Below are 23,685 nucleotides of genomic sequence, written 5' to 3'. Positions count from 1 at the left end.
TCCTGTCCCCATGTTGAGTAAGGCGTTAGTTCTAGAATAAATTTGAACATGCATTAATTCATCTCACTCACAAAAAAACAGATTCAGTATTCCTCAAAATGAATAAAAAAGTGAAATTCAACTCAGAATATGACACAAACCTGCAATAATTAAATATGTTAAATAATACAAATATCCTTTATGCATTTAATCCCATTTTATTAACCGATGTCTTTGCTGCCGACCTTTAATGATCCAATTCAACCATACTAATAAGCAAAAGATACTCAAGATAATCTAACATTTGTTTTCCTTTTTTTATTGCTGAAGAGTTGACATTTTTTTCTTCTGCGGTCTACCGTACAGACGTGAATTTAATTTTCTCAAAGCCTGAGGCTTTTGGCGTGAAAAGGGTTTTACATTTGACAAAAATAGAACTTTTTATATTAAAAACAAACAAGAAAGCCCTGCCCAGATTTAAAAAGTAAGGCAAAAGTAAAGTAATGCATTACTTTCCATAAAAAGTAACTAAGTAATGTAATGTATGCGTCAATATTGTACTGCATTACTTTTAAAAGTAACTTTCCCCAACACTGGTCTCGACTCTAAAATATGAGACAACAATGTTTCAGGAGTTTAGGACACAGAACAGGACACATGATTATTCGATAACTTCATTTTAGAAAAGTAATCAAATGTAATCAGTTACATTACTTTTAAAACACTTAAAACAATTACGCTACTTATTACATTTTAAATAGAGTAACTTGTTATCTGTAACCTGTTACATTTCCAAAATAACCCTCTCAACAATGTTGATACATTTGAATTTTTGAAAGAAGGAGGGGTCCAGCAACTGCTTGTTTACCAGTATTGTTTCAACTATATTTTTTACGTTCAACAGCAGAAGGAAACTCATACAGGTTTAGAACAACAACAGAATTTGTGTGAACTATTCCTCTAAAGCAGCCTAGATGCTGTTTCCATTTGTGTGAAACATTAGAAAGAAATCACTCACTGTCCTTGACTAAATCACTGAATTACGTTTTTTTTCCTGTTCTATTGCAAGTCGTGACTGTTTACTTGTCTTCAGTAAGCTTGTTTTTATTAGGCTATTTATTTTTATTTTATTTTGAATTATGAAATTTTAATGCAAAAAAACTGATAGGGTAATATATATATATATATATATCTCACATCTATTCACATCAGCTGGCTCGAATTTGCATCCATTCACGTTGCCTGGCACGCATTCATATCTATTTGCGTCGCCCGGCATGAATTCGCATCTATTTGCATCTTTGCACTGACTTTGTATGTAATTTAATGGCGCAAATAATTAAAAAACGTGCAACTTTTCGTTACCTCACGCAAATTTGCATTGCCCCACACAAAATCGCATGTATTCACATCGCCTGACTCAAATTCATATTATTTAGGTCGCCCCGCTTAACATCGCATCTATTCGCATCGCCCTGCACGAATTCACATCTATTTGCATCACTCGCCACAAATTGCTGCATCTTTGCATGTAATCTGCTCTGCAAAGTAATTCAATTCACTTTTAGTTTGCACACACCATTATTCTCAACCAGCACGTATTTCAAGTTGGTAAAGCTCAGGGCTGCTTCTAACGGCATAGCAATGACGCAATGAACCAACTGCCTATTGACTCTTTGAATTAAAATGCAGGAGTTATTGTGCCATTTTGCACATCTTCCCATTCATAGTAATAGGAGTAAGCCATCTTGGTATATATACAGTGTTTGGTCAACCTCTGTTTAGCTGAACCTTAGCAAGTAGCCAGATGACTGCAAGGCAGCTCAGAACAAGCTACAGTCACATCTTGCTAAAGATACTAACTGAAAACACACACACACACACACACACACACACACACACACACACACACACACACAACAGCTGAGCATGCTAACTCTATTACAGCGTGTGCTGGAAGGGGGTGGCGTGCTCTGGATGTCTCTCAGTGTGAGAATGCTCTTGTTGTTTTGATGGATTTTCACATTTGGCCAGAACTCCCCCAAACCCTGTAGCCAATAGAATGCGTGCCTTCCTGTTTATTGTGCCCCCGTCACGCTCTTGGCATATGCTGGGTGGAGGAATCCACACAGCGGGGCCAGTTTATCAGTTCTCTTCATTCTTTCAAAACAACCCAGTGGCGTTCAGAGGCGGCTCTGTAGGCAAAGACTGTTTCGTTTTACTCCCAACACCAGCCGCGAGTGAAATAAACAGCCTCGTCCACCACTGAGCGACTTTACACATGCCGAACATGGCTCTAAGGGAAATGCAACTTAATGCAGTCTGAAACTTTGTTAAAAGAGGAAAACAACTTGGTTTTCTGAAGAAAACAAGAATTTTTTTTGTTTCTCTGCAAAACACACCACCACGATGTTGAAGTTAGCTTCACAACTTTTTCAGCTAATCCACTGCTTAAGTTTCAAAATGGTTTCTAGGACATTGCTAGGCTGTTAGTACTAGAGACAATATAACAAGGCCTTACCTTTGCAACTGACCGGCATTCACCCAGAACACCCTACCAATGCCCTAGAAATTATTCAGAATCATAAGCAAATAAAGGGAAAGTTGCTAAGCTAAATTGTGAATTTTGTAGGGAAGGCATCCATATGTTGTGATCCCTTCATTTTTTTGAATACCAACATCCAGAGCATCGCCCTTATGCAACAACAACCAAACCTGCTAATCAAGGTCTTCAAGTTTACTCTGAACTTTCAGTCAAGTGTGCTGGAGCCGGTTGTAACTAAACTAGCTCTCAAATAGCAGAATTGGACACCCTTGGTATATAGTACGTGCTAGCAGATTTTTAAAGACATGCTTCAGAAACTATTTGGCTAGATATTAAGCTGATGCATGAGAAAATCAGATGCACCCATTCCAGAATCGTTAGCTGTGTCCAAATTGCTTCCCCAGGCTATTGCTTTCAGCCTCAGTTAATGAAAAACAAACAGCATTGCCGTCATTCCCTCGCACTGTAAATATGCAAAAGCGTCCAGACTTACCCTCTAACAGGAAGACAGCTTGCTTGCGGAAGATCTTGACCAGGGTGTCGTCCAGGTCAACTTCCTGCAGCTTGGCGATCAGGTGCTCCTCGTTGCGGCACACCTTCTCTTGGGCGTACAGTCCGTCGGGCATGATTCGTTGCTGACCCAGTCCCATCAGGGCCGTTTCCACCGCCAGGGCCAGATATGACTCACCCTCCTCCAGGAAGCGGCGCGTGGACGGAAACAAGTGCAGCTCGCTGTGCTTGCTCGAGCTCATTGTGCTGGCTGCAGAGGGCGAGAAACAGAAAGAGCGTAAGAAGGTGGTGACACCTCCGGAGTTAAACACCGTAGTGAGACCTTCCTCCCAGGCACTGGTTCTTCGACAGGTCTTGTCGTATAATGAGGCACCAGAGAGGAACTCTGCCTGGACTCTGCCTGGTCTAATGAAGCAGCTCAGCCTGATAGGGCATAAGGCAAGGCATGCTCAATTAGGCTCCTGAGTGACTGAGGTAATACACTGTACCCAGGACTGGCAAATGCATTGGATGGTTCATGCATCACATTCATATCTGCGAGATGGTGCGAAATGCAGTTGGATATGACGGGGCCCAGGCTGTATTTAGAAACTAGGAGAGAGCGAGACAGACAGAAAGACAGACAGGCTGAGCCCCTGCTCTTCACTCTTCACTGATCTCCAGCTACATGGCCGCCAACTCCGACGTGCAGCTCTGAGCCTTGCAAGCCTTCCCACCAACTCGGCATCAAATCCAGCTTTTTAATTGGCTGCACTGGAGTCGACTGGAGTCCTGGTTTTTGTGCCCCTTAACCAATCAAAAGGCTGTATTTAGTGCAGAGGGCTCTACATCTCAGCCAATTAAATCCTAAATATGGTGCTAAGGATTGATGCCTCAACTGGTCTTTCAATTGGCTTTGAAAAACGTATCCTTAGCACTAAATCCAGCCTTATAATTGGCTGAGAAGTGGATCCTTCAGTGCCAAATCCAGTACTTCTTATTGGATGTGAGGAACAGAACCTTTGCATGCAATCAAAAAGCGGTTTTGGTGCTGAGGCGGCAGTCTCTAAGGACCAAATTGAGCCTTTTGATTGGTTCCACAGGACTCAGGATTTTGTGCTGAGGATTGGCCATTCATCCAATCAAAATGCTGTTTTTAATGCCAAGGGAATGACCTCTGGATATGGTGCTAGAGATTGACTCCTCAACTAGTCCAATTCCTTTAACTGGCTGAGAGGTTGATCCCTCAACACAAAAAAACAGCCTTTTGATTGGCTGGGAGAAATTAATCCTTTGCAGCCAATCAAAACACTGGATTAGGTTCTAGAAAGTCAGTCTCTCAGAACCAAATGCAATCTTTTGATTGGCTGCAAAGGAGCCGATCCCTCGTCTTTTGATGGCTGTGAGGAATTGAACCTAAGAACCAAATCTACCGAATCTGATTGGCTGGGCATCATCGATTCCCTCAGAAGTAATTCCAGGCTTTTAATTGGCCCTAATGAGTTATTCCTAAAAGTTTCTAAAAGTGAGACTCCACCGTGCAAACACAGGGCCAAAATTAGATGCAATTTGCATGAAAGCCTAAAGATATGCTAAGATTAAAACAAGTTTTATAAAAGGACTTTTGCTCAAACCCCTTCCTTAAAACCTTGAAAAACAGCAAACGGGCCATGTATTTAAAAAAAAAAGCACATCAAAAAAGCCTGGATTCCTGATCGTTCGTGTCGTTATTATTTTAACAGCAAAATGAATCCAGAGCTCCATGTTCTCGGTTACACATTAATACCAATGGCGACTCATTTGGGGCTAATAATGAGTAGCATCATAATGTTTTAATGATGCCTCTTTGGACCCGTGCGGCTGGCTCCGGGAGGATTTAATGTCCTAATCAAAAATGAGCGCAAAGAGGGAAGCTCGAGGCTTCACACCTTCTTTTATTCTGCACTCCCACCACCAAATCTTTCTTTCTCCTTCCCTAATAAACTCAAAGTTCAAAGGCAACCACAGCGAGAGAGAAATAAAAGCCAGTGCCTTGGCTTAAAGAGAGCCTTGTCTACTCTTGGACTAACTGAATCTAACAGGAAGCCCTAGACAGGATGCTGGGAGATTAGGAGGGGTACATTGGGATATGTCAGGCAAAGTTACAGCCCATAGATATCCAGTATAATGCACCATAAGACTCCTAATCAAGTATAAGTTTGTTACGGGGTTCAAGCGTGGATAGGGGTTTGCACGTACACTAGGCTAGTGGCTCAATGGTCTCCATCTTGAGTGGGCTTGCTGGAGACGGGCGATCGCACCTACCCTTTCTGGTGCCAATCAGAACAGGCATGAGCCCAAAGGCAACAATAATGTATAATTGCAGCACCGTGTTCTCTGATTGTGATACAGTCATCTCTCCAATCAAAGCTCATGAATAAGAGATGGGAACAGAAAACATTAAAATTAAAAGTGCATTAAAAATGCAGCAGGGAAGAATAAAGTTACGACTTTTAGGCTCAGATAAAAGAGACTCACGCTTTGCTCTTAATATATACCATATCTTTTTAATCAGAGTCTAAAGTAGTAGCATACGTGAGGTTAATTCGAGAGAGGGTTGATCGGTTCTACTACGGTGGTCTAAAAAGCTGAAAACTCATTGCAAATCTGTCAACAACAAGGCAAAAGCAGACTGGCTTTTCTAAGTGGAGTACATGTTGCAAGAAATATGTTGTATAAATGTTTACATTAACAGTTTTTACTATAAATATTACAGAGGATGTTTTAGACGCCTGAAGCTTTAAAGGGTGTTAATAGGACTTGACAGTTTCAGCTAGTTCGTAAAAACACTCCGTAAATAACATAAATCATGCTGTGGCATCTCGAGTCTCTGTACCTGAGAAATCTAGGAACCCTCCCTGCGAACTGTCTTCATCCCCGCGACCCGTTTCCATCAGCGTGCTGAAGAGCGTTCCAATGGGGTCCAAAGGGTGGCCCACCCATCCCTCTAGATTAGTGATGGACGTCACTCCTTTATGAAGCAGATCTAGAGGAAAGAAAAAGAGAAAATGATCCATTTAGGATTATAAAAAACAAAGAAACACTTTTTTTGACCTTATTTGTGAGCAACGGCACTCAAAATCTGTTCCAAACCCTTGAGAGGTCCCTATCTAGACAACCTACATTCCAGGATTGTTCTCCATATAGCTGACTTCAATGGGGATCAGCAGGTTGAAGGTCCAAATTGCAGTGCCAATGCCGCTTCAAAGGGTTCTACAGGATCCCAGCCGAGAAATAAGGGTCTTATCTAGCAAAAAAATTGGTCATTGTCTAAAGAAAAGAAAAACTGATATACGTTTTTAACCACAAATGCTCAAAGCATGAGGTCGAGCTAGTGCAAGATGAGCATTTGTGGCATAAAAAGAATATAAATTTGCATTATTTTTTAGAAAATGACCAATCGTTTCGCTAGATAATACCCTTATTCCTAGCTGGGATTGTGTAGAGCCTTTTGAAGCTGCATTGAAACTGCAGTTTGGACCTTCAACCCATTGAAGTCCACTATATGGAGAAAAATCCTGGAACGTTTTCCTCAAAAACCTTAACTTCTTTTCGACTGAAGAAAGGAAGACATTAACATCTTGGATGACATGGGGGTTAGTAAATTATCAGGAAATTTTAATTCAGTGATGAACTAATCCTTGAATATGAGTCATACTTTAGTTTTCTTGAGTCATGCGTTTCAACGCAAGAAACAAATACAGTAGTGACTTTAAAAGTTGAGTTTTGGGCCATTATGCATTGACACAGCATCTGTCAAACGAACTAAAACCGAAAGAGCAATATGGCTTAATCTATTCATCAAGTCTGTTTTCACTGCACGTTTCAAAGCCGAGCGCACACTTCGTTCAGGCGATCAGCTCACGATCAGGTGTTTTCCGCACCTCAGAACGGCTCCGTTCACGGCGAATGAATGCAGTGAACTCATTTATTGTATGTACTGTGAGTTTAGTGCATGTTTTGGAATATTATTTTCTAATTTGTTTGGCTTCCTAAAAGACCAGTGTGAATTTAATTTAGATTGAGACAGTATATCACAAATAAAATGAGGGTTGAGTCCACTTTAAAAAGTTCAAGACTTTATGACTTAAGTTTTCTTGGTTAAGAACATGGATTGGGGCTCTTATTTCGAAGTGCATTCGATAGAAGAATTTAACTTTAAAAATGTAAAAAAAAATTCATTTTTTCCAATTCTTCATTTGTCTTTTTTTTTAATATCGTATCATGGACCTCATATTGCAATATTATCATCTCGTGAGATTTTTATATCGTTACATCCCTAAAATATAGTGCTAAAAATAGCACACAACTGTATCTAGTGTCTGACTTTGTGAGGTGAACAATGAGCGACCGTGATTTCCTATAGCATGTGTCTATTGTGGAAATCACTGCACTGGTGTTTTACATAAAGCCCAGAACCGGGCCATAGAGCTGCCTGATTTGAATAATATGAATTATGCGTGGGCACTTTCACCACAACAAGCAGTCATTTGCATTTAAATGCAATTGACCTGAGCCCTGCTGGGCATGAGTGGACATTCAGCTCCAGTGAAGAGCAGTGCTGCATGAAACCGTTACCTGGCCATTAGATACTGAGACAGCGAGCACAGCAACACAGTATTGAAAAGATAATTGGGTAACAATGCTAGCATTTTTTGGCCTTTTGGCCATTGTTAATGATACAGGTGACAAAAAAAAGACAGGAAATTATAGACAGAACACATCAGATTTAAATTGCATGTATGACCTGCAGCATCAAAGCATTTATAAATCATTGTTTTAGCCAAAATTGGGCTTCTTCTGGCAACGAGTGGCTGTTTGCAATGCAATCTAAAAGAAGAATATAAAATTTTGAAGAAATATGCAAAAAAGCAGAGAAACGAACAATAAGAGCTCAGACATGGGTGGGTTTTCTCCATGCATATGAGTGCATCTGAGGCATTACATCATTCTATAAGATTTGTTTCCTCCCACATATTATATGCATATAATATTCCATGCATTATGATAATAATAAACAATGCATGGAAAAATGGTGCCACTAATGCAAGGACCGATCATGCACTGCTGCAACTTATAATCAAATGCTTTCCCCTAACAAATTTTTCATTTTTAGCAACAAGAAACCAACTCGACCAACAATATAATACAAAACTCACCTTTCTTGTGGTTTCGGAAGAGCTCCAGCTGTTTCTGCTGCTGCCGGCGCAAGGTGTTGACGATGGCGATGGCCAATCGCAGTGCTTCCCGTGGGTAACCGTGAGATCTCAGTGCATCTACCCTGGCGCAGGCCGTGGGGACGTGTTCTGTGATAGAAACCAAACCTCAGACGGGCACGAAAGAAACATATTCACCCGCACACAAAAAGCTAGCGGGACAGAAAATAAAAAATGCCGTTCATTTTGTTAGAAACTCTTGTTCTCAGCTCCCAATAAAGCCTCCATTCATTGCTTTTCTTCTTATAATGCTATAGACTGCATAACACAAAGAGGCGAGTCAAGAAAACGTCTTTTTCCGGCCGAGCCGCTCACCGTGCCACAGGGGCCAGCCGCGAGAGTCAAAGAGCGAATTTTCAGTGTTGTCATGGTAACAGTAGTTGGTGTAGAGGTCGTCGTTGATAATGTGCTGTAAGTGGCTGTCTTGCCAGTGGAGATCGCATGCCTCGATGGCTCGCGTGAAAACCGTCCGGTGGGGCCGGGTGCCCGAATCTGAGGACGAAGAAGAGGAGGAGGAGGAGGAGGAGAGACAGGGAAAAGGGAAAGGAAATTGCTCTGTCATTCTCAATGCTAGCTCTGAGAGCGAGGCCCCTGGGGGCCTGTCAGTCAGGGGCAAACAGTAAAACCTTCGGAAATAAGTCCGTAGATTAGTGCGGCGAGCTGAACTGTCATTCACAGGTGGTGCAGATACCAACATGACCGCTGCAAGGTGGCTTTACATAGAGTGAGCTGGGTGATACAGCTGCAATGAGTTATTATATCAAGCTTTTTGACAATATTCAATATGCACAAACTAAGTAAACAATGCCAGATCAAAATTTTGGGGATGTTTTAAAATGTTTTAAAGAAGCGTCTTCTGCTCACCAAGGCTGCATTTATTTGATAAAAAAAAAATACAGTAAAAACTGTAAAATTGTAAAATATTATTACCATTTAAAATAACTGCTTTCTATGTGAATATATTGTAAAATCTGATTTATTCCTGCAATGCAAAGCTGAATTTTCAGCATCTTTACTCCAGTCTTCAGTGTCACATGATCCTTCAGAAATCATTCTAATATGCTGATTTGCTGCTCAAGAACATTTCTGATTATTATCAATGTTAAAACAGCTGTGCTGCTTCATATTTTTGTGTAAACTGATACATTTTTTACACTTTTAAACACTTCAACACCAAATATGTGACCCTGGACCACAAAACTAGTCGTAAGTAGCACGGGTATATTTGTATCAATAGCCAAAAAAACATTGTATGGGTCAAAATGGTCCATTTTATTCAAAAAATCATTAGGATATTAAGTAAAGATCACATTCCATGAAGAAAGTTTGTAAATTTCTGAATTTCCGAAGGTTTTACTGTTTTGTTAAAAGCAGCTGCTTTTCATATTTTTGTGGAAACTGATATTTTTAAACACTTAAAACACCACATATGGGACCCTGGACCACAAAACCAGTTGTAAGTAGCACACATATCACCCTGGATTGATTAATTCATTGCTTCATTATTTTATTGTCAACAAAACACAAAACATACAATATCATAAATATTTGCTATATCGCCCAGCCTTAGTACATCCCAGACAAAAAACTCTAATTAAATCTATACACGCTCTGTGCCAACCAGGGTGATATAGCTGCAATAAATTATTATATCAAGCCTTTTAACAATATTTAGCATGCACAAACTAAGTAAACAATGCCAGACAGTCAATTCAAAAGTTTGGGTTCGGTAGGATTTTTAAAAATGTTTTAAAGAAGTGTCTTCTGCTCAACAAGGCTGCATTTATTTGTTCAAAAATACAGTAAAAACAGTAAAATTGTGAAATATTATTACAATTTAAAATAACTGTGTTCTATATGAATATAATGTAAAATGTAATTTATTTCTGTGATGCAAAGCTGAATTTTCAGCATCACTACTCTAGTCTTCAGTGTCATATGATCCTTCAGAAATCATTCTAATATGCTGATTTGCTGCTCAAGAACATTTCTGATTATAATCGACGTTAAAAACAGCTATGCTGCTTCATATTTTTGTGTAAACTGATACATTTTTACATTTTTAAACACTTAAACACTAAATATGTGGACCACAAAACCAGTCGTAAGTAGCATGGGTATATTTGTAGCAATAGCCAATAATACATTGCATGGGTCAAAATGATCGATTTTTCTTTTATGACAAAAATTTATGACAAAAAAAAGGATATTAAGTAAAGATCATCTTCAATGAAGATATTTGGTAAATTTCCTACCGTAAATATGTCAAAACTTAATTCTTGATTAGCAATATGCATCGCTAAGATATTTAACTGAACAACTTTAAAGGCGATTTTCTCAATACTTAGATTTTTTTGCACCCTCAGATTCCAGATTTTTAAATATTGTCTTATCCTAACAATCGAAAGCTTATGTATTCAGTTTTCAGATGATGTATAAATCTCAATTTTTAAAAAATTGACCCTTATGACTGGTTTTGTGGTCCAGGGTCACATATATCACCCTGGATCGATTAATTCATCAATTCCTTGTTTTATTGTCAACAAAAACATACAACATACCATAAAAATGTGCTATATCACCCAGCCTTAGTGCGTTCCAGACAAAAAACTCTAATCAAATCTATACAAGCTCCGTGCCAACCAGTCTAGAGCCCATTCATGCCCAAAATACCCATGCCTTAGGAAAAGGGGAAGTCATTTCTTAGCAATTACCTGTCTGAAGCATGAATATTTATAACAAAACACATCATAAAATCTCTGCAGACGTTGTCGCCTCGGTATAAAAGACCTGACTAATCGAAAAGTTTCAATAGAGCTATTTTCCCCCCGCCCCAGCCTTCGCTTTCGCCCAGAGTTATGATTAGCACAGCAAGGACAAAAGCCAGGGAGGAAGTACTGAACCGCTGTTATTAGGGGCATTCCATTAGTCACACAAAGCCTAATAAAAGGGGCGCACAGAGGCACGGTTGATTAAAACACCCCGTTTCTGCCCCCACCGCCACGACGCACGCTTACCTTGGTTGCCGTGTGCACCCTGAGGCAAGGCATTGGTTAAATTGGGCAGCTCGTTGCCGTGGTTACCGTCCTCCAAGGGACACACGTCCACACTGTTCCACTTCTTGAGCTGCCTGAGCCAAGCGGCCTTCTGTTCCGGCTTACAGTGGGGGTTCAGCACGATACACATCCACAAGGCACCTGGGAAAGACAGGGAGCGTCAACACAAAGAAATAAGAAATAGATGATGTAGGCCACACCAAATTGGCCTGGGAGGTTCATACGGTACAAACAGACAGAGAGCTTCATTATGTATGACAGACAAACGGATAAATAGGTCAGCTGACTGCTCCACTGCACGCCGTTACCTTTAACACAGACAAATGACCTCAGAAAGCTCGTCAAATTATGTCTTTTATGCCCCGCTTTAAATTTGATGGTAATCAAATGATGATAATCCTGAGTCACTAATGACAGCAATTTCTCAGAATCAGCATCTTATATTTTTGCTCATGTTTACTGAAGCTGACAAGGAACCGAATGCAATTCTTTTGATGGGATGCATATTATGAAGCTACAGAATTTGGATTTTGGATTCACAATTTTACAACACAATTTAATGATGACAACTTCATACACCAATTATATATTTTTTAGTGCTGTCAAACATTTAACCGCAATTTAATCGCATCCAAAATAATATATATGTGTGTGTACTAGGGGTGCAACGGTACACAGATGTCACAGTTCGGGGGGTTTCTGTACAACAACAAAAAAAATAATCTAATGTGCTAGCTTTCTTTTTATTTATTTTTAACAGACAGTAGTACAAATTATTTTTTTTTCCACCTACACGTGAAAATACTAAATATTATATCAGATTATAATGTCATATATAGGCTATAAAATCTGCAGTACATATATACATACAAGGAATAAATACTTTACATATATTTAATTTAGTTAACTGTTAGACAAGAGCGAAACAGTGCAACATGAAACGTAGCTAATATTTGCTGAGTTTCAGTTCAGTTTTGTGACAGAAAGGAAACTTAAATGGCAGAAAGTGACATCCTATTTGTTTTTTTTTTTGTTTAAGTTGATTTTTCTGGTATGAGGAAAGCTGAAGTAATCGTACATAAACAGAGTAAGCAGAGATGACTGATAGGACAATGGCAAATAATTAGCAGATCCTGAGTGTCACTGAAAAACATCTAATCTTGTAAAACATGTAGCAAGTAGGCTGACTGTGGCTCCATGTGATTGTGAATCTCGAAAGTGAAAGTAAAACACAAACACGCATTTAAAAGTGGTTTCAATATCCCGCATATTAATAACGGCTCCCTGATGCCTGCAGTTTGTGTACAGTATAATTACCCAATGATATAACTGCGAGAGAAAGCATTGAAACATATTTTTCCCCATCTCGTATTTACGGGTTTCGTAGTACATGTCATTTCTTTCCTGAACACGGTGTGATCGCATTCGGACACATCCCTAATGGGAAGTGACAGTTTAGGAAGTTAAAATTTAATAGGAAACATTGATTTCTTGAATCAGGTCTTCCCACACTATAGACTGGTGTGTTTTTCTATTAAAATACTGGTGCGTTTGATGTCCAGTGTGCACAAAATTTTTTTATGAAAAATTGTGAATTTTGATTAAAAATCGTGAATCGATTTTTTTTTATTGAATTGCGGCCCCGAGAATTGATTTGAATCGAATCGTGAGGTACCAAGAGATTCCCAGCCCTAATGATTACACAATATTCACATGGTCATTGACAAGCAGGTGAACTGAGGAAAGCGATATCTTTGTCGTACTATCCTTTCGTCTGTTAAGGGTGATTTCCGATGACGGCACTGCTCAGCATTTGCAACTGCATTTGTTGGCTGTGTCTTACAAGGTGTTGTTGAAAGTGAAAATAACTGTTTACGACCCTGTTTCAGTCTCTTTCAATATAAAAGTCACTCAGAAAAACTTGTCTCGTGTCGCATTTTCCAAAAACATTGAAGCAAATTTTCAAATAGGCGTTATCTTTTATAACAAACCGCATATTTGAAGTATAAACATGCACACTTCCCTAAAAAACTCTTAAAACTACATTCTGTGGCACAAAACAGTATAATTTATAAAATTATAGTGGATTTGGGATGCAAACGGTGAAACCAATATCACTAGAATATCGCACTCCTCTCAGTCAATCAGATTCAAAGATCAGAAAGAATATATATACATAAATCGTAATTGTAATTATAATTTCTCATCTGTTGACTAGTCTTTCAGTGGATTTGGGAACTGACAAGAGGAAACCACTTCTAACTGGTCAAGCTGGCACTGTTATTGGCCGATAATCTCAAAAAAATTAGCCAAAAATCTGTCTACAATTCTAGAATGTCTGTACAATTGTCTGCTGCCAATCTTGATACAATGAGGAAAGCATTTGTGCTGACTGCAATAATCTGATGATGAATAGTCCGGCTGGTGAGATGGTTGATCAAAAATGATGGCAGCCAGTGGAGTTTCTGCTCTATAAATAAACCAAATGCTCACAATCCCTGATTTAAAAAAATAATAAAAATAAGTTAGATGACATCCATCCAGAAATACAGGCCTCTTTCAAGCCAAAGGTACAAAGAAGTTGAGCATAAAGCTTCGGATCGATACGTGCACGTCCCTCACAGGGCAAAGCTGCAGAACGTCACCGACGAGCAGCCGCAACCCATGAGGTTCATTTCGCCTCTAATTCATCCCATTGGCTGCATTAGGCAGTGATGTATGGAGCTTGACGCGAGCGCCGTGCCATACGGATTGTGTATGATGGTTTAATCACTCCCAGAGTGCTCCACAATGACATACTGAGAATACCTGCAAGAGCCAGCTGAGAGAACCAGAGTTGGAGATGGAGGAGGGGCGGAGGAGAAAACAACGAGACGGGGGGAGAAATCAAGCGAGCGGGAGAGACAAATGTATGATGGCAGGAGAGGAATTAGATAGCGGCGAGAGAAAAGAGGGGAAGACAAAGGAGGAGAGAGAGAGAGAGAAGGAAAGCAGCAGGGAGAGATGTGAGGAAATCTGGAGGAGCACGGGAGGCTCGCGGGGGGATGGGACCGAGTCTCGGCTCTTTGTTTGGGCATGAAGGACAACAGACGTCGAAGAGATGAGAAAACATGCACCACGGAACATGCAAACACAGGACACAGCAATGCCGTATCTGGAAAATGCACATCTCCAAGACTTTAATGCCTCTGTGACAGAAGAAGGTTAGAGATGGGAGTCAGGGTGCAAATATATCATCTAAGTACAATAAATATATTGCATTATAACAAATAATGTAATGTCCAAAACTTTAGACTAGAAAATAAAATAAAAATTAAGTATTTATTAGTAAAATAATAATATAACAAAAAAAATAACACAAACAATACTGCTGTATATAATATAATACGGGTGCAGTATTTTTTTTCTAGGAAAATCACTGAGTATTTATTAGTAAAATAATAATATAATAAAATACATAATACAAACAATACTGCTGTGCTGTAATAATATAATATAATATAATATAATATAATATAATATAATATAATATAATATAATATAATATAATATAATATAATATAATATAATATAATATGGGTGCAGTATTTTTTGGCTAGAAAATAAAATAAAAATGAAGTATTTATTAGTAAAATAATAATAAAATAAATAATACAAACAATATTGCTGTAATAAAATAAAATTAAATAAAATATGGATGCAGCATCATTTTTTTTTTTTTAATTTATTGACTAGAAAATAAAATAAAAACGAAGTATTTATAAGTAAAATAGTATTAAAATAATAAATTATACAAAAAATATTGATATAATATATATAATATAATACAATACAATATAATACAATATAATACAATATAATATAATATAATATAATATAATATAATATAATATAATATGGGTGCAGAATTTTTTTTTGGCTAGAAAATAAATATCAAGTATTTATTAGTAAAATAATAATAAAATAAATAATACAAAATATTGCTGTAATAAAATAAAATAAAATTAAATAAAATATGGATGCAGCATATTTTTTATTATTAATTTATTTATTTACTAGAAAATAAAATAAAAACTAAGTATTTTTAGTAAAATAAAAAAAATAATAGGTGCTGAAAAAAAGATTTTCATGAATCAGATTCATGATACTCGGTTCATGAACATCATCATTCTGTGGAACAGTAAACTAAAATGCTCAATAAAAAAATATAAGACCTCAACAACAACATTGCCCACAACAACATCAACACAAGCAGTATAGTCTGATTTGAGTGAACGATTCTTATGAGTCAATTCTTTTGAATGACTCATGAATCCAGGTAAAGATCTACAGTCAGAATTATATTTTAATATATTCTACAACAGTACTAATAATTAAACCGTGTCTATATCACAAACAAGACAAATAAAACATCATGAAACACTTCAAAGTGGTTATTACAGCTAAACCAAAGCTAAACATCATGAAACACTTCAAAGTGGTCATTACAGCTAAACCAAAGCTAAAACAGCTGATTGAAAGCAAAAAATAATTCATTACGGCAAGATCACAATAAGCAAAGTGCAATGTTAGGGAGTGGAGCACGCTACATGTTAATCAAGACGCCACTGGCTATTTAGCCCGTCATTGTCTTAAACTTGCTGGCTATACGGCTTTGTGTTTGGACAATGTGAAGGATTAGCGCTCGCTAGTGTAATTATGTCAGCTGAGAGAAGTCGTGGCCTAATTTCCAGCCTCCTCCGTCATACGTAACCTAGATGAAAAGGAGTCGCTTTCAGCACACAGGCCCCTGTGCCCAGATTAATTAAAACAATATTGGGCTTTGCTGAATAAATTCATCCGCACACGCGCACAATCAAGCGCACACATCCCTCCCCCTTCGCTCTGACCGCGTCTTTCACAGGCCTAATTTGAGCTTTCACTCCAAATCTCATCCCTGCTGTCAGCACGCCTGTCTCCAGCCCAAAGGTTTCACTCTCTCACAAACACACATGCAGAAACACACACAATGCTCAAGCAAAATGGGCTTTTCAATGGGGGCAACGTCCAGCAGGGCGACCAAAATTATAATAATAAAACATATAATATATCAAATCATCATCATATAATATTTTATAATATATAAGAAATAAGAAAAAAGAAGAAAAATAATCATCTTCAATATATAACAATATAATGAATGCTAACACAATATATGGGTGGTTTGGTTTTTGCTGAAATAATGTATAATACATCATTAAAAGTAAAATAATGTATCGGAAACAATATCATCATCATCATCATCATCATCAATACATAAAATTGTATAATATGTTGGAAATAATAATAATAATAATAATAATAATAATAATAATAGTACGAGGAAATTATCTTCACCTTCAATATAATATAATATGATATGATATGATATGATATGATATGATATCAAATCAAATCATATGATATAATATAATATACAGGTGCTAAGGTTTTTGCTGGGAAATAATAGTTTATAATATATAATAAACAGTATAATTATATATCAGAAACAATAATCATCATCAATACATAATATTTTAAAATAATAATAATAATAATAATAATAATAATAATAATAATAATAATAATAATAATAATAATAGTAAGAAGAAATAACCATCATCTTGAATATAATATAATATAATACAATATAATACAATATAATATATGGGTGCTAAGGTTTTTGCTGGGAAATAATTTAAAATATATAATAAGTAAAATAATATATTGGAAACAATAATCATCGTCAATACATAATACTTTATAATATATCGGAAATAATAATAATAATAATAATAATAATGCTAATAATAATAAGACGAAGAAATAATTTTCATCTTCAATATAATATAATGTAATGTAATACAATATATGGATGCTAAGGTTTTTGCTGGGACAAAATTTATTATATATAATTAATACATAATATAATATAATATAATATAATATAATATAATATAATATAATATAATATAATATAATATAATATAATATAATATATGGGTGCTAAGGTTTTTGCTAGGAAATAATTTATAATATATAATAAAAAGTAAAATATTGGAAACAACAATCATCATCAATACATAATACTTTATAATATATATTAAATAATAATAATAATAATAATAATAATGCTAATAGTAAGAGAAAATAATCTTCAACTTCAATATAATATAATATAATATATGGGTGTTAAATAAATAGGAAATAATTTATAATATATAAATATATAATATATAAAAGTAAAATAATTTAAACTATAAGTAACAATACATATAAGAATAATATAATATAATATATAATATAATATGATACGGATGCTGAGGTTGTTGCTGGGACATAATTTATTATATATAATTAAAAGTAATATAATAATAAAATATTATGGGTGGTAAGTTTTTTTGCAAAAAATCTGATTTTTGTGAGCTGATGCTTGGTTCTAGAATGGCGACACGCTCTTCTATAATGCTCAGTAAAAAAATAAGATGTCAATGTCGATGTCCTCACAGGTTGCACACAACAACAAACAATCAACATCCACACAACCTGTATAGTCCGATTGGCGAGTGAATGATTCTTCTGAGAGCATGAACACAGCGAACGCTGGAGCAGTACAGGGTTTCTATGGGGCCCGGAGGCGAGCAGAGCGACTGCCACTAGCAGCACCAAACGTAATTGTGAAAATAATGAATAAAAGCGATCGGAGACCTGCCTGATGCAAGCCTGCCTTTGTTCCCCCCAACAAAAGCGAGCGGCTCGCAGCGGAGGGAGCGAAAGACGGATGAAGGAAGCGGCGGAGTGAAGGATGCTGGGAGGGGTGAGCGTATAAATCTGGGCTGTAATCTCCCTCTCGCACTCGCTGGCAGCCGTCTCCTCCGCTCCTCATCCTCAGCCTACCTGACCGCCGGTGTCAGATTAAGTGTCCGGGATTTAATGAAACGGTCTTCGCATTATCGCGCCTGTCAGGGAGGAAGAGGAGGGGGCAGCCTTCATAACGAAGGCTTCTCCAATTACGCCGGGGCTTAGAGGGCCTGACAGGCGTAATGATTCATCTGAGAGAGGGAGAGAGGGAAGATGTGCCCCTCCGATCTCACTCTCCTCCGCTTTTTAATGAACCAGGGCCCCTCCACGGGTTCTTCAGGGGTGTAAGAGCTCTCAAAATGGCGGCAGAGTTGAGGAGCTCGTCCGCATCAAACACCTCCAGCGTTTCTCTGGATCGAGTCTCAGCCTCGGTCAACGCGTCCACAGAACGGTCGCCAAACACACAAAAATGAAATCATGAGAGCTTAACAAAGCTCCAAACAGAATGCATTACTTAGCTAAGCAACTCAGAAAAAAGAAATGTAAAAATGTAAAATAAATGTAAGTGATATCAGGAATTAGATCTAATAAAATTAAATAAAATAAAATAAAATAAAATAAAATAAAATAAAATAAAATAAAATAAAAAAAAAAAATACAACAGGAATCAGATTGTAAAATTAAATAAAATAATCAGGATGCAAAATAAAATAATGAGATAAAATAAAAAAATAAAATAAAATAAAATAAAATAAAATAAAATAAAATAAAAAAAACAGGAATCAGGATGTAAAACAAAACAAAATAGGAATCAGGATATAAAATAAAATAAAATAAAATAAAATAAAATAAAAAATAAAATAAAATAAAATAAAATAAAATAAAATAAAATAAAATAGAAATCAGATGTAAAATAAAATAAAATAAAAAGGAAAAAGAAAGAAAAGAAAAAAGAAAAGAAAAGAAAAAACAAAACAGGTATCAGGACGTACAATGAAATTAAATGAAATAAAACAAGAATCAGGATGTAAAATACAATAAAATAAAATAAAAATATAAATTTTTCTGAGAAATAATAATGATATTAATGATAATAATAGTAATAAAAATAAATTAGATTATATTATAAGTTAACAATAATAATAATAATAATAATAATAATAATAACAACAACAACAACAAAAATAAATAAAAAAATAAAATAAAAAATACGGGTGCAAAAGTGTTTTGCTGAGAAATAATATAATATATGTAGGTTCAAAGGGCTTCATAAGGTGTAACAATAACAACGACAGCTTAAATCAAATCAAATATAATGAAATACAAAAATGAACAAACGGACACATTTTCCTCCAATTTTGTTTACTCTAACTATTTGCTTCCCATCCATTATTGTGGTATCACTGGTTTCAGATTTATCCTAAATATTACACAACGCAACAGAGCAGTGATTGCTTTGTTTTACATGTCAATCACATGCTTTCTTACTGTCTACGTGGGCTGTTCTTGGCCAAATTAACCTGTAAACCAGACCTGACGAGACCAGAAACTAATCTTGGAAACACAATACATATTGCAAACTGGATTTCCCTCAAATTATGTGGGATGCAACACTATAAGGGTGTAGGACTCGTGTTGGTCGGGAGCCCCTATCCAGGGGCCACTCATTACACAGCCCACTTCCCTTTGAGACACAAAGGGCCTCTCTTCCCCTTCCTGCAGCCTCTCCTCATCCTCTGTCAAACAAAAATGTGACACAGAGAAAGCCTCACAGCACACAAACGCCCGCTAATCTTGTTCAGCCCCGCAAATTCCTTGTAGTCACACCGTCAGCACGGACACAAAAGCATCGGCCCTCTAAAACGTTCAAACGGTGGAGAGAAACTCCACACAAGTACTCAATCACAAGTCTCTTCTGCTCACCAAGGCTGCATTTATTTGATGAAAAATATAGTAAAAAGAGTAAAACTCTGAAATATTTTTACGATTTAAAATAGCCACTGCCTATTTGAATATATTGTAAAATATAATTCATTTCTCTGATGCAAAGCTGAATTTTCAGCATCATTACTCCAGTCTTCGGTGTCACATGATCCTTCAGAAATCATTCTAATATGCTGATATGCTGAATGCCTAGTCAATGCAAATAAAATAAAAAATAAATAAATAAAAACAAAACAAAACAAAAAATAGGAATCAGGATGATTATTCAATTATTCAATGAATAGAAAGTAAAAAGAACAGTATTTATTTGAAATAGAAATCTTTTCTAACATTATAAATGTCTTTACGGTTACTTTTGATCAGTTTAATGCATCCTCGCTGAATAAAAGTATTATTTTTTTTATGAACCCCCAACTTTTGAACAGTATTGTAAATGCAAAATACAATTAAATGCAATGCAAATAAAATAAATAAATAAAAATAAAAATAAAACAAAACAAAACAAAAAACAGGAATCAGGAAGTTAAATAAAAAAAAATAATAAAAAAAATAAGGATGTAAAATAAAATAAAATAGGAAACAGGGTGCAAAATAAAATACAACAGGAATCAGGATGTAAAATAAACTAAAATAAAATAAAATTATGAAATTTAAAAAAAATTTGTAAAGGAATTAGAAAGTAAAATAATAAAAATAGAATATTTATTCATAACTATTTAAAGAATAAAAAAGTAAAAAGAACAGCATTTATTTGAAATAGAAATCTTTTCTAACATTATAAATGTTTTTAATGTCACTTGTGATCAATTTAATGCATCCTCGCTGAATAAAAAGATTACTGTTATTATTATTATTATTATTAATAATAAAGTATTATTATTTTTATGGACCCCAAACTTTTGAACAGTATTGTAAATGTGAATGCCTAGCCAATGCAAATTTAAAAAAAATAAATAAATAAATAAAAACAAAATAAACCAAAACAAACAGGAACCAGAAAGTAAAATAAAATAAAATAAAATAGGAATCAGGATGTAAAATAAAATAGATTTCTAGAATAGAAATCTTTCACTTTTGATCAGTTTAATGCATCCTCGCTGAATAAAAGTTTTTTCTTTTTTTTATGGACCCCAAACTTTTGAACAATATTGTCAATGCAAATGCCTAGCCAATGCATTGCTTGCACTGTAAAGTACTAGTTACTCTAATGCAGTGCAGAAACACTGAGAGAAATTGTGCTTACACCACATTATGAATTGCATTTGGCCACATTTCAACACATAAGATCAAGCTCGAGTAGCTAGAAACGTTTGCGTTCACATACTTGCGTAGTTATCTCATCAAATGCTTGAACGTCCGATTTGCGGGTCCATCGGTCTAGTGCTTATCTCTCGCTCCGCTTCTGCGCTTGGCACCCAGGGACCCAGGGACGGCAGCAATTGTGCCCACTGCCGCCGCGTGCCAAGGCAAAATTGATGAAACATCACAGGATTTGAGAATTGGCAGGCTGGCGCGATGCGACGAGCCAGTCACAATTAAAATGATTACACGTCCTTCCAATTTTCACCGCTTTCATTCCAATAGTGCTGATAGCAGGAGATTGAGATGGAAAGGCGGAAAAAAACATGATATATTCCTTGCATATACCACGCTAGGTGGATTGAACGGCAGTAAAACAACATTTGTTGTTGGCTCCGTGCGTTTTGATCCAGTTACAGTAATTGAAGCGATAGAAGCAGGACGCAGCACTTCGGAAACGGCCTAAAGTGCGTCGCCGGTTGCTAGTGCTCGGGTCGGCTTGTGTGCTTACCACAGTATATTTTAGACGGAAACACCCGAGAGGGTTTTAAGTGGGAAAAGAATATGCAATATTGATCAAGAGCAAAAGCTACGAATATGCAATCTGGCAACGGCAGCATCCTCTAAATGGCCGTCCTCTGAGACGCAGGTGGATTTTAAACGGAGATCCGCACAGACGCTGAGTGCAGATAAGACCGACTCGAAAAACACGGCGGACCGAGAGAAACCACACAACCGACCTACAACTGCTGAACTACAACTTACACAAGTTCCCATACAGAGGGATAGTTCACTCAAAAATGAAATTCTGTCATTAACTGCTCACCCTCATGTCGTTCCGAACCCGTAAGACACAAATTAGGATGTTTTTGTTGAAGTTCCGAGAGCTTTCTGACCCTGCATAGACAACAATGCAACTGACACATTCATGGCCCAGAAAGGTAGTAAGAATATTGTTAAAATAGTTCATGTGACATCAGTTGTTCAACCTTAATGTTATGAAGCTATGAGAATAGTTTTTGTGCACAAAGAAAACAAAAATAACAACTTTATTCAACAATTTCTAAAATAAAATAAAACAGGAATCAGGATTTAAAATAAAATAAAACAGGAATCAGGATGTAAAATAAAATAAAATAAAATAAAATAAAATAACAGGAATCACGATATACAATAAAATAAAATAAAATAAAAAAATAAAATAAAATAAAAACAGGAATCAGGATGTGAAAAAATAAAATAAAATAAAAATAGAAATTAGAATGTAAAAAAAAAAATAAATCAGGAATCAGGATGTGAAAAAATAAAATAAAATAAAATAAAATAAAAAACAGAAATCAGGATGTAAAAAATAAAATAAAAACAGGAATCAGGATGTGAACAAATAAAATTAAATAAAATAAAAATAGAAATTAGAATGTAAAAAAATAAATAAAACGGGAATCAGGATGTAAAATAAAATAAAATAAAATAAAATAAAATAAAAAAACAGGAATCAGGATGTAAACAAAATAAAATAAAATAAAAATTATGATGTAAAAAAAATAAAACAGGAATCAGGATGTAAAATAAAATAAAAGACAGGAATCAGGATGTGAAAAAATAAAATAAAATAAAATAAAAACATAAAAATAGGAATTAGGATGTAAAAAAAGTTAAATAAAAAAAAAAATATATATAGACTCAAAGGTTTTTTTCTGAGAAATAATAATGAAATCACACCCTACTTCCCATACATTATCGTGGTATGAACGAAGGCAGTAATTTTGACAGAAAATTTTGATTTAGTCTTAGTCATAGTCTTTTGGCTAAAATGCAGTTTAGTTTTAGTCATGTTTTAGTCATCTGAATTGTTTTAGTTTTAGTCAACTAAATATCATAAGGTTTATTTAGTTGTCAACACTCCTTACAGGTTTGGAACAACATGAGGGTGAGTAATTCATAGAATTTTCATTTTTGGGTGAACTATCCCTTTAAATGCAAAAAGTAAATAAAATAAAGATACAACCGAAATTTGGGTGCTGAATGCAAATGTTTGTTGTTTATGTTGTTCTCACCTAACTCGTCCCACAGCTGCCGGTATTTGTCCGTCATGGTGGTTCCCTGCTGCCGCCACAGAGCCAGCCGCGGGTCGGCCATGAACTGTTCTGTGATTAGCGTTAGCATGCGAGCCCCATTCGAGTCCCGCATCTTCAGCATCTCCCGTACCTGCAGAATGAGTGCAAACACACATGCAATATTTAAGAACATGCACCAAAAATGCTAAAAAAGCAGCATGACAAGACATTTTATTAAATGT

General features: G+C 36.0%; 1 protein-coding gene across 1 annotated transcript in view; it reads right to left on the bottom strand.

Moving 5' to 3' along the window:
- Positions 1-23,685, bottom strand: part of zswim6 (zinc finger, SWIM-type containing 6) — a 100,945-nt gene that overhangs the window by 12,538 nt on the left and 64,722 nt on the right. The window contains exons 4-9 of the mRNA XM_051120674.1: positions 23,444-23,594; positions 11,286-11,465; positions 8,584-8,760; positions 8,212-8,358; positions 5,889-6,038; positions 3,018-3,284 (exon numbers count right to left, since the gene is read on the bottom strand). Of these exons, the coding sequence (XP_050976631.1) occupies positions 3,018-3,284; positions 5,889-6,038; positions 8,212-8,358; positions 8,584-8,760; positions 11,286-11,465; positions 23,444-23,594 (1,072 nt within the window). The remainder of the gene's footprint in view (positions 1-3,017; positions 3,285-5,888; positions 6,039-8,211; positions 8,359-8,583; positions 8,761-11,285; positions 11,466-23,443; positions 23,595-23,685) is intronic.

Source organism: Labeo rohita, chromosome 10 (assembly GCF_022985175.1).
Source record: "Labeo rohita strain BAU-BD-2019 chromosome 10, IGBB_LRoh.1.0, whole genome shotgun sequence".
NCBI lineage: Eukaryota > Metazoa > Chordata > Actinopteri > Cypriniformes > Cyprinidae > Labeo > Labeo rohita.
The sequence above is the reverse complement of the archived record's forward strand: the minus strand, read 5'-3'. Positions and strand labels throughout refer to the sequence as shown.